The sequence below is a fragment of the Nanorana parkeri genome, unplaced genomic scaffold, assembly GCF_000935625.1.
Source record: "Nanorana parkeri isolate BGI_ZX_2015 unplaced genomic scaffold, ASM93562v1 scaffold128, whole genome shotgun sequence".
Taxonomy (NCBI): Eukaryota; Metazoa; Chordata; class Amphibia; order Anura; family Dicroglossidae; genus Nanorana; species Nanorana parkeri.
In genome coordinates, this window is record NW_017306396.1 from 767,994 (window position 1) to 779,986 (window position 11,993).

The following is an 11,993-nucleotide window of genomic DNA, read 5'->3' on the forward strand; positions in this document are numbered from 1 at the left end:
ATTATATATTATATATATACTGCTAGCAAGCACTAGACATATGCAAAAACATCACACACAAAAAAGTTTACAAAAGGGTTAAAACCTACCTGTGTCTCCGCCGCGCACTCCCATCCGAAGAACTAAAGATTCTCAGGCGGCCGCAAAGGATCATGGGGACGGGTGCATGCACAGTTTAGATCTTTGGCCGGGAGACGAGGAGAGACACAAGGTAAGTCAATGGAGGCAGCGTGCACCCGCACGGACTCCGTGGGACAGAAAGTGCCTGGAAGAGAGAGGAGTCAGCACTGGATCAGAGACTGGCACCAGTGCTGTAGGGACTCCTGAAAACTACAGGAAAGAAAAAGCTGATCGGATCAAGAGGGATCATTTAAGGTAAGTCCTTACACGAGCATGGAGGGGGATTACCTTTAATGTCACTTTAACAATGAAATTCCCCTATTTGCTCCCTTTTGCTCTGTTGAATATACATTGACAGCATTTTGGTAGATCAGTTTCACTGCCAGAAATCCAGTGAGCTCATAAGTTCCTGTAGTGAGACGACAACAAGTGCCCCTGTTAAAATTAAATCCCAAGAGGCTTATTAGCCTTTCCCTGGTTGACTTTGAGAACTACAAACCCCCCTATGTTATAAAGATAGGGGGTTTTGTAGTCCAAATCAAGGATGAGCAGCCTAGGATGACCACTCTAATTTTGCATAGTACAGTACAGCAAGCAAGTTTTGTCACTCTAGGACAGGAAGTTACTGTGGTTGGATGGGTATGATACATCTTGGAGCTGCAACAGTTAATCGATTTAGTCGATTAAAAATCGACGATTGAAAACGTTGGCAACGTTTTGGATCGTCGATTCGCCGGCTATCGATTGATTTGCCTGTTCGGGGCTCCACACGCGGCCTGAGCCACACGTCACACGCTGCTCCCGCTGCGGCCGCCGTGCCCACCGCACAGGCCGCATAAACCACGCCCACCGCACAGGACGCTGAAGCCACTGCTCTCCTCCTCGGCGCGATCTCCCTCACTCGTCGCTGGCCCGCCAACAATCGAGGGCCCACCTTCTGAAAGCAAGTCAGTGGTGGAATAGGTGTACGGAGCTGCAGTGTGGACCAGGTGTGCGGGGATATAGTGGTGGAATAGGTGTGCGGTGGTGGAATAGGTGTATGGGGGTGCAGTGTGGACAAGGTGTGTGGGGGTGCAGTGGTGGAACAGGTGTGCAACAGCTGTGTGGGGAGGCAGTGGTGGAATAGGTGGATGGGGGTGCAGTGGTGGAATAGGTGTATGGGGATGCAGTGTGGACCGGGTGTGCAGGGATGCAGTGGTGGAATAGGGTTGCGGGGGTGTGGTGGTGGAAAAGGGGTATGGAGGTGCAGTGTGGAACAGGTGTATGAGTGTGATGTGGTGGAATTAGGTGTTTGGGGGTGCTGTGGTGGAACAGGTGTACAAGGGTGCTGTGTGAAACAGGTGAATGGGAGCAGTAGTGGAATAGGTGTGTGGGGGTGCTGTGTGGAACAGTTGTATGGGTGTGAAGCGGTGGAACAGGTGTATGAAGGTGCAGCGAGGAACAGGTGTATTGGCGTGCAATGGTGGAATAGTTGTGTGGGGGTGCCGTTGTGGAACAGGAGTACAGGGGTGCTATGGTGGAACAGGTACGAGTTACGCTACGCACGCCCCGGACGCCACGACCACCACACAAGCCGGACACACGCCCGCAGAGCACGCCGCGGCGACTTACAAGGGTTCAGAAACAGGTAAGGGGGACCTGTTCTAATGTTTCCTGTTTAAAATTTAATAAAAAAGCGGCACACTGTAGAACACCAGCAGCTATAGAGGAAAACCAAATCCCAGCAATAATATATTAAACACCCTGTATAATGTATTGGTAATCTGCATTGCGCAGTATAATCATTATACAGCGCAATGGAGAATACCACCAGCTATAGAGGACTACAAATCCCAGCAATAATACATTATATACAGCGCAATGCAGAATAACGCCAGCTATAGAGAAATACAAATCCCAGCAATAGTACATTATAGTATAATGTACTATTGCTACATTCCTCTATAGCTGCTGGTATTGGGCACTGCGCCGCTGTATAATGTACTATATTGCACACCACACTTTTTTTTTTTTACTTCCACCGCGCCAAGCTTGCTCCCGTGATGGACTACAATCTCAATACAAACTAGTAGTCCATCACTGGAGCCTTTTTTTTCTTTTTTATCCGCTTAATCGAACTTAATAAATCGGCTAACTAATCGATTATGAAAATAATAGTTAGCTGCAGCCGTAATCATCATAACTACAGCCGAATCATATCTCTAACATAGGTCAGGGATGGAGTCAACCATTTTGTGCAGCAACCAAGGTACCCTATACCATCTCATTACAATTTTGTATCCCATCTCCTGGTTGTCTCCAATATATTCAATTGACATCAAATGCCCTCACCCCTTGTCAAAAAGACAGTACAGGAAGAGAAAAGCAATGCACTCACTGGGCATCACTACCATAGTTGACAGGCTGTATGTCTGGGATTCGTGAAAAACCATCACCCTATGTCATCACCCTATGGCTGGAAAAATCCCAGGAGCCAGGGCGCCAATGCTCCTTAAAAAAGTCCGCCGAACATTTGAGGTTTTCTCTAGTAGTTGTCATCAGAGCTGGCTCCTACAAAAATGTCCTACTGTCTCTTAATTCTACATTAATTTGCCCTATGTATTCTCTACAGCAATAACCTCACAAGGTACTTGACCACAGAGAACATAAAGGACCATTACGTTCCTAAAGCAATGGGCTTCCATTATATTGTGTACATGTCTGAAACAGAAGTTTACACATGACTAAATCTTGATGATGTTTTTTAAAGCAGTCACAACTTGAATGAACTGGAATTACGAGTTCTGTACAACAAAGACAGTAGACATTATTTATATTCCAACTTCAAACCTTCAGCTCCCAACCAGGTGGATACAAAGGGAGATCAGGTGACCAATAAAGTGGGCTTTAAACTGGCAGCGAGTGGCTGAAAAAAAGCAGACCCTTGGAAGGACACTATACATTGGATTTATTTAAAGTACATCTAAAGGCTCCTCGATGACAGTCTAAACAAGACCCTAACCCACTTTATATATGTGATACACAAGCCTAACAAAAGTAAAACAAAAAACTTCTTAACCTTCCCCTCATTTCTGCTTCACACTGCCCCCACCACCATCTTCCCAAGCACTGCAGCCTACAGTGGGAGGTTTTCAGTAACAAAAGGCAGTTCTGACAATTCAGAAAGCTGGTCTGAATTTAGGAGCAGTGCAGCATTGTTACCACATCATTACAGGAAGCTGCACCAGGCAGGAACAACAAGTATTTGTCAGACTTTACAGGGGGGCTGAGAAAATGGTAAGTACACATGAACTTATAATTAGGTGCTGCAGCACAAATCTCTATAATGGGAAGGCATAGTTCTACTTTAATACTATAGTTAAAAAGGAGGGCAGTCCAAATCATACTAATGAAAGAGGAATACTGATTACTTGTTACAGTCATCTCTGCCAGAATAGCTATAAACGACACATCTAAGTACTGTATTACGGTTACTAGCTAAGAGCAGATTATAAATGTATGGGAAAGAGAATAACTTTACCACCTGAGACTTTTTGCTTCAGTTACAGCTATAAAAATCTAATGATTCCTGTTCCTGAAGCGTTTAATGTCTCAACAATTAAACGAGGTCTACGCCAGTGGAATTTTTTATTAGCACTTTTGATATGTGCTTGTTTTGGCATGATATGTTTGCATGGGCTTGGAGTTTCATATTAAATAGTAAAAGCCTGAAAATCATGGTGGTTCCAAGGATAAAGAAAAGCATTTAAATTTAGTCTCCGTTTGATGTGTTCTAGAATAAAAGGGCCAAACTCTGTTATTAAGAAATGACTGCATATTATTAAGCAATACGCTTGATCACAAATCTTCTTTTCTCATAGCCTTTTTGTGATATCCCGGGAATGTAGTTACATAAACTTCTAATAATGTTGGATTAAGCATGGCAGGTACAAAATTAAAAAAAGTAAACGGCTACTACAGATGTAGATCCTTGATGATTAATAAACACTTATATTACAGGTGAAACTCGAATAATTAGAATATCGTGCAATGTTCATTTCACTAAGGCAACTTAAAAGGTGAAACTAATATATGAGATAGACTCATTACATGCAAAGCAAGATAATTCAAGCCGTGATTTGTCATAATTGTGATGATTATGGCTTACAGCTCATGAAAACCCCAAGAACCCCAAATCCACAACCTCAAAAAAGTAGATTATTACATGCAATCAATAAAACAAGGATTGTACATAGAACAATATCGGACCTCTGAAAAGTACAAGCATGCATATGTACTCAGTACTTGGTTTGGGCCCCTTTTGCAGCAATTACTGCAATTACTTTTGCACGATATTCTAATTATTCGAGTTTCACCTGTATACATAAATGTTCTAAAAACTCTACATTTTTGGATCACTGGTGTTTAAAATTCAATTTTCAGCCCAATACAGCAATACAAAATGAGGGATTGAGGTGGGAGATGGGATCTACACAATACAATGCATGTATGACAGACAGGTAATAACATTGTGATGGCCACTTCTTAACATCAGCAATTCCTCTCTCATTTAAACTCTGCATAACTTTTACAGAGGGGTAAATTTGTATGTTTTTTAAGAGCAGAATGCACACCAATTGCCCGACATACAAATGAAATAAAAAAATGCATGGATTACATACAAGAAAGAGTGCATTATTACACTGAAATAGCAGAGGTCACCAAAAGTCTTCATATATAGGTTTCAATGATATTTATAGTGTTTTGGGTGCTAACCACACAATGTTAGCATGAACAAGGTTCAAACCCCACAGAGCAAGCAGGCTTTGATTTGGTGATCCAGGCAATTGTAGACCAACAATGTCTTGTACTATAAAAGATAATACTAAGAGGAAACTCATACCCCCATATGAAAAGGTTAAACAAGCCTCCTTCACATTTCTAGATCACTGGAAATTACAAGAAATTACTTATTCACAATAAAATGGGATATGCGGCTAACACATCAATCGCCAACTTAATTGTGACTTTTATGTAACACTTTCTAAAGATAAGTCTGCTAAGCAAACTCATGTTAGAAGGCTTAAAATAAAGTTAAGTTTAAGGGTGGGAATTAATGTGTGAGCTGCACGTTCCACATCAGTGGAAAGGAGATATTTTACCTGTATGTATTTCCTCTGTGTTTCGTCATTCAAAACATGGGCTACATGTTTGGAGAAAATCTTCTCACGTCCAGTACGAGCGTGGATACCAACCATAGTTACACCAATAGGCCAAGGGGCATTGCCAATAGCCATCTGAAGATAGGCATCATTTGCCTGCGGGTAAGTAAACAAGAAACATCAGACTGCTCCACATTTAAGTATGAAAAGCAGGGTTGAAATCACCATGAACTGGTTCTATAAACTAGCTAGGAAGGCTAAATGAAGAGAACAAAAACATACACATACATACACACAGGAACTTGACTAATTACCAAATATCAGAGCACCTCAGTTGTAAACCTTCCCATGAGACTTATTCTTGGCATTTCCCCCAAACAGTATTCTTCATTGTTACCCTTGCGGTTTCGTTTGGCACAAAGGCCAAGCTTAAGCCGATTGGCTCTGACACAAGAGAGACTATAGTTTACAGTTTTCAAAGCACTGACGTCTATACATAGTTATTTGTTATTCCAAAACTGCTAAACTCAACACAAACAGCTGTAGTATCTGTAACCAAACACAGTTGAACTTTGAGATTGGAGTGCACTATGTTTACCATGGTATGTGATGTTATTTTGGTTCATCTGTTACATTGTATTAAAAGTATAGAAAGAGTGATTAAAAAGGCTTTAAATGCTGCATGGTGACTAGTCAATTAACATGGCCGTAGATCACCATAGCAATGGAAGAAGTTCTTTCACAGTCTGGGTAGTCTATCATATCGCTACACTTTTTTGCTATTACAACTCAAGTAAGGTGAGATGCTGATAGCTTGCTACATTACTACGCTGCTGTTTACCCACATAGACAACTGAAGTCGAAGCACATCATTTACCTTCACGTATTCTCTTTGTAATACGTATTTTATGATATCCGTCATTGATTCTTTAATGTCCGCAGGAAGGTTCTGTATTAAAAGGAAATTGAAGATTAGACATTTTAAATTAAAAATACATATATCCTTAACACTGATACGTTCTCAGATAAGAGCCTGCCAATATATATGGTCAGGGTTGCCTATCTTTCTCCTATTTTCTGCCCACTTGTTTATACACTGGAAGAGTTTAGCAATACAGGATGTAAGTTTTCAGTTCATCAAGGACTGTACTGTTCCTTTGTAAAGCTGGCCATACACTGCTCATATTTTACCTCTCTCTATCCTGCCAAAATTCAACCAGTGCATAGCCCAGTTGGCACCCCAACATTCAACAAGAGTAAATATTTCAATTGACTTGTGTCGAAGGAGCCAGTCTGAACATTCTCAGCTGAACAGCGACTGTGGCCACTCTTCAGGGTACGGGGTGTGTCACTGTCAGACTAAAACAGTCCGGCAAGGAGGCTTCTCCAATCCATGCCGTCAGCCTGGATGGGGGAAATTGAGATATTTTTTATTTTCTGGTTCGCACAACGGGGCAGAACGAGAAAAAACTCGTAAATAATGTATGACCAGCTTTACTCAAGCAAACAAAGCAGAACAGCTCTTCCCATTCCGATTACTTTTAATAAGGACAAAGACATGTGCAGATATGCTACATTTTTGCATGTCGGGGTGGGGTGCTATTGATGCAGCAAGGCTAGCAAACGGGCATCCGGGTGAAATGAAGAGATGTGATATAGATGTGAATAGTCTGAAATCAGATGTGATAATTAGCATTATGAATATATAAAAGTATATTTAAAGCCCAAACTTTTCTTTTTATTTTAAACAGTGAGGGAATGAAAACCTGCTGGGGTTTTTTTGCCATAGGTGTCCCATTAGGAAGATTTCTCTTTACTTTCTGTCCCACGGATACAAAAGTAAGTTAAAAAAAATCCTTACAAAATAAGCAAAATTCCCCTCTTTGCCAATTGTCACCAGAACAGAGTCTCTATTGGAACATCTTCCCTCTATTCTTTTCTAGGAACAACTGTAATATTTGGGATGTCCACCACATTATGTCCCAAGGTACAGTGATCATCAGACTAAATAGAGGGGTAAACACTTCCAGACTCTACTGGAAAGGAAAACAAGAAGGTTCAGAGCCTTTAATGGGTTGTGGGGATAAGGTTATTTATATATGGACAATTATATTATGCTTCTGTATATTGGTATATTTAGGGTGCAAGAGACATTTAACAGCAGTTGGACAGCAACATTTTTCTAACCGGCGAACATACAGAAGCACATAGTTGCATTTTTAAGAGCATGCATAGTGAAGGGCAACTTTGAGCTGCGCAGCTGTCCCATCATGCCATGTAAACCAAGGGGTTTCTATATAAAAATGGCAAAAGTCAACAGATTATGTTGAATATAGAAGTTAAAAGAACAGATGACAATCCCCTGGTTAAATATTTACAGAACACCAGTCAACCAGGGGCATCTGCTATTAATCAATGGTGGCCAAACAAAAATAGAGAGATGTAGTAATGAAGACCTAATCACTGGATATCTTTTCATTGAAGTAGTGATGCAGGTATAAACCTAATAGTTTATGACTTAAATAACTTGGCATTGGAGTCTCAGCGTCAGATGAGTTTTGAACACTGTAGAAATCTGTGCAAAGCTGCTGATGCATTAGATACATGCTTGTACCTGCACAAAAGTTATTTCCCCGATAAAATTCCTGCCAGCTGCCAAAAACAACTTTTCCGTGGAAAGCACCTTCAGATTATTAATTCCCTTTCACTTAGCATTATATATTATCTTTAATGAATATCATTCCTGTGGCTTTGGTATGGCACATCCTGAAACTGAAAACAGTTAGCCACGTAGGACTTAAGGCATCATTTAGCTACAATTAACCCCTCTGGTGTTGAAGAACTACACAAAGTACATATACAGAAAATGTTCCCCCAATATTATAACCCAGGTGTATATATTGCACATTGATAACGCTAATGATAAAAATACATGCGTATGAATGGATCACATGCATGACAAAAAAAATAAAAATACAATACAGTACATACTGGGGATTAAATATTCAGATGAGTGAACTGGTCTACACAGTACGGCTATTAAACATGCAGAGGTTGATCTTCCCTTAGCACAATGAATGACTCCCAGTAAACCACCATGAAAAGATGGAAGTATCAAACGATCCTGTGACTTTCTTTGATCTTCAGCGTTTACTTTAATGTGACACTAAACTCAGGCATTAAATATTAAAAATACATTCAAGTACCTTAACTATCAACAAAACTTTATCTTATTTGTGTATCACTCAGCTGTAGATCCTCAAATCATCTCTGATTTTGTGCCGACCCTGTCCTTCCTTCTGGGTATCTACAATTTCATCTTTAGTTTACTAATTTGTATTGAGATTGTAGTCCTTCATCGGAGTTAGCTTGGAGTGGTGGCTACTTTACAACACACACAGGGATCATGGGGAATAAAAGGAGCCACCCTCCAGAAGGAAGGACAATGTCAGCAAGAATTCAGAGATGATTTGGGGATCCACAGATGAGTGAGACACAAATAAGACACATTTTTTTGTTGAGTGTTTAAGCGGGTAATGAAATTTTCCAAAATTACTAGGGAAAGTGAACTTACGTGTTAAAGAGCGCTGCTGCCCGGCTATGGCATACAGTGGAATATGGGCAGCACGCATGCACACAATGCCTAATGCGTGCATTTATTTGCATGCGGATGGCGGGGGCTGGTTTTAAATTTGTTTGATTTTTATAATTTTTTACTTTTTAATCACTTTTTTTTATTTGTACATTTATTTATGTTTTAAAATGTATCACTTTTTTATTTTTAAATGTATCACTTTTTTTAGTTTATTTTTTCACTTAACTTTATTGCTATCACACAGGGGCTAACAAGCCTCTATGTGATAGCGCTTGGAGGTGACAGGCTCTCTTTATGGAACCTGTCACCTCCAATACAGAAGATTGAGCTCAGCATTGTGCTCAATCTTCTGTACATGTGTAGTAATTGTATGTAATGTTATTATGCATAGATATATTGCACGTTAGGTTGGTTACTGGGTAACTCTGTGGTTACGGTCTGCTGGTCTAAGCTTGATGCCTACACTCCAGCAGAGATGGAGGATGCCGACATACATTCAGAGTGCCAATCCTAGCTCATGTCCACTGGGCTAGAAGAGGCAGGCACATCTGATACACGGTGTGTGTTATATGTCAAATTCCTGCCAGTGATCTGACCCACGGTTTACTCTAACCATGTGTCATGAGTCATTTATGGTCCTATCCCTCGTAATTTTTCTTTACAGCTCAGGTGTGATGTCATCTTCGCTCTGCAGTATGGACATTAAGGACATCACCTGGTTGACCAAATGGACAATGTTGAACTTATTGTCATCACTGCATGCCTTTATTAATAGCCTCCCATTTCATGTAATGTTTGCAATTTATTAGCATTTACAAGTCATTAGCCATCTTTTTATAATGCTTTACAATGCTCATGTTCCCCATGTAATCTCACAAAAGTGCTGGCTGGGCTCTGTTGTGCCACAGCAGCACAGTGCTTTACAATGCTTATGTTCCCCATGTAATCTCACAAATGGGCTGACTGGGCTCTGTTGTCTCACAGCTTGTTTGCTGTAAGTGATGGCAGCTATGGAGGATGTTCATTTGAAACTGTGTGCTGTGCCGGTGATTCGCGGAGGCGGGCACAGGAGTTGACACTGTCCGATTGGTTTTGGCAGCCACAGGGCTGGGTTTCTGCCCACTCCCCTCTGCTCCTGTGTGTGTATGTAGGGCAGACATGCCTGCAACTGTAAAGCCTCCTGGTTACCACGACAATGTTTCCTGAGCTGCCTCTCACTTGCAGTCTTCATTCTGTAACCTGTCACTCTGTAACATGCAGAACTTATTTTAGTTGCCAAAATACTCTAGGTAAATGTATCGAGGATTTAATAGACTGTCCATGTACATTAAAATGAATGTTCTACAAAATGAGGCTTTAGATGGGCTTTAAGCAATAATAGGTAGAACTGTACTTGTATTTACATTGTTACATAGTATTTGAGGTTGAATAAAGACACAAGTCCATCAAGTCCAACCTAGTGTGTGTGTATAGGTCCCTGAGTGTTCTCATTCTTAAGAGTACCTGTACCCTTGTACATTATGGTCTCTCAGGAAATCGTCCAAAAGCTTCTTGAATTATTCCAGACTATTCACAGAAATCACTGCTTGAGGCAGCGAGTTCCAGACCCTAAGCGCGAACTGAGAAGAACCCCCTTCGCCCCTTGTGTTTGAATTTTTTTTCTACCAGTTTTAGGTGGTGGCTTCTAGTCTTTGTTACGGAATTAATCTTAAAGAGTTTGTTGCCAAGACTATTGAACATTTTGTACATGAAAATCATGTCCCCCCTTAATCTCCTTACTTCCAACGTAAACATATTTAAATTTAGTAGCCTTGTCTCATAGTTCTGGTCCTCCATCCCCTTGATGAGTTTGGTTGCCCTCCGCTGGACTTTCTCCAGCTCAAGGACATCCCCTCTGTGTACCGGTGCCCAAAACTGCACCGCATACTCCAGGTGAGGCCGAACCAGTGATGTGTAAAGTGGCAAAATTATAGACTTGTCCCTGCAAAACATTCCCTTCTTGATGCAGGACAGGACTCTACTAGCTTTGCACTGTAATCTATTATTCAGTTCATGGTCTACAATGACCCCCAAATCTTTCTCCATTTCCAACTTCCCTAGCGGCAGACCCATAATTGTATAACCCATTTGCCTATTATTAATCCCAAAGTGCATAACTTTGCACTTATCGACATTAAACCTCATCTGCCACATAGTTGCCCACTCCCCTATTTTATCCAGGTCCTCCTAATGTTACACTACCTTGGTCTGTTTCTATTACCCTCCTAATTTTGGGATCGTCAGCAAACACTGAGATATCGCTATGTACTCCGTCCCCGATGTCACTAATAAACAGGTTGAAAAGCATCGGTCCCAGCACAGAACCCTGAGGCACACCGCTAATGACACTAGCCCAGTCTGAAAGGGCGCCATTTATTGATACTCTCTGTACCCGTTCCTTTAGCCAGTTCTCTATCCATGTACACACCCTTCCATCTATGCTCATAGCTCTCAGCTTGTATAGTAGGCGTTTGTGTGGTACTGTATCAAAAGCCTTTGAGAAATCCAGATATACCACATCCACAGACCTCCCTCCATCCAGATCTCTACTTACCCCCTCGTAAAAAGTCAGTAGGTTAGTCTGACAGGAACGGTCTTTCCTAAACCCATGCTGATTGTCATTAATTATACAATTATCCTGAACAAATTACATTATCCTGGGAAAATTATATAATTTTTTCCATAAAAGGTATATATTTTTTATATAGTCATTGAATCCTGTCGATCCATATCATGATAAAAACAAATAAGTCAATCAAACTTGTCAATTCTGTCTGTAATTTACTGAGCAACAGTAGAAAAACAAAAGTACAGTAAATAATACAAGGCCGTTAATGGGCAGAACTACTCCAAGATTTAGTCAACATTCCTCACCTTTTTGCGCAATTTTCTAAAAAGCGGTTTCAAGTATGATTCGGTTTGCTTCTGTGTGGCACTTGCCAATTTACCATGCACGCTGCGTTTTACATAGTCTTCTCTTGCATTCAACTCCTTTGCCCAGACACCTAGAAGGAACTAAACAAGGATTTGGTTTACTCCACATCGCCATCTAGAGGTCAACTGAAAACATGCACTCATTTCACACAATGGAGATATAT

At 40.9% G+C, this 11,993-nt stretch overlaps 1 protein-coding gene across 2 annotated transcripts in view; it reads right to left on the minus strand.

Moving 5' to 3' along the window:
- The window catches only part of PRPF18 (pre-mRNA processing factor 18), a 38,408-nt gene that overhangs the window by 3,301 nt on the left and 23,114 nt on the right, over positions 1-11,993 (minus strand). For both annotated transcript variants that reach the window (XM_018553718.1, XM_018553717.1), the window contains 3 exons: positions 11,770-11,910; positions 6,139-6,210; positions 5,262-5,417 (listed from right to left, as the gene is read on the minus strand). In XM_018553718.1, the coding sequence (XP_018409220.1) occupies positions 5,262-5,417; positions 6,139-6,210; positions 11,770-11,910 (369 nt within the window). The remainder of the gene's footprint in view (positions 1-5,261; positions 5,418-6,138; positions 6,211-11,769; positions 11,911-11,993) is intronic.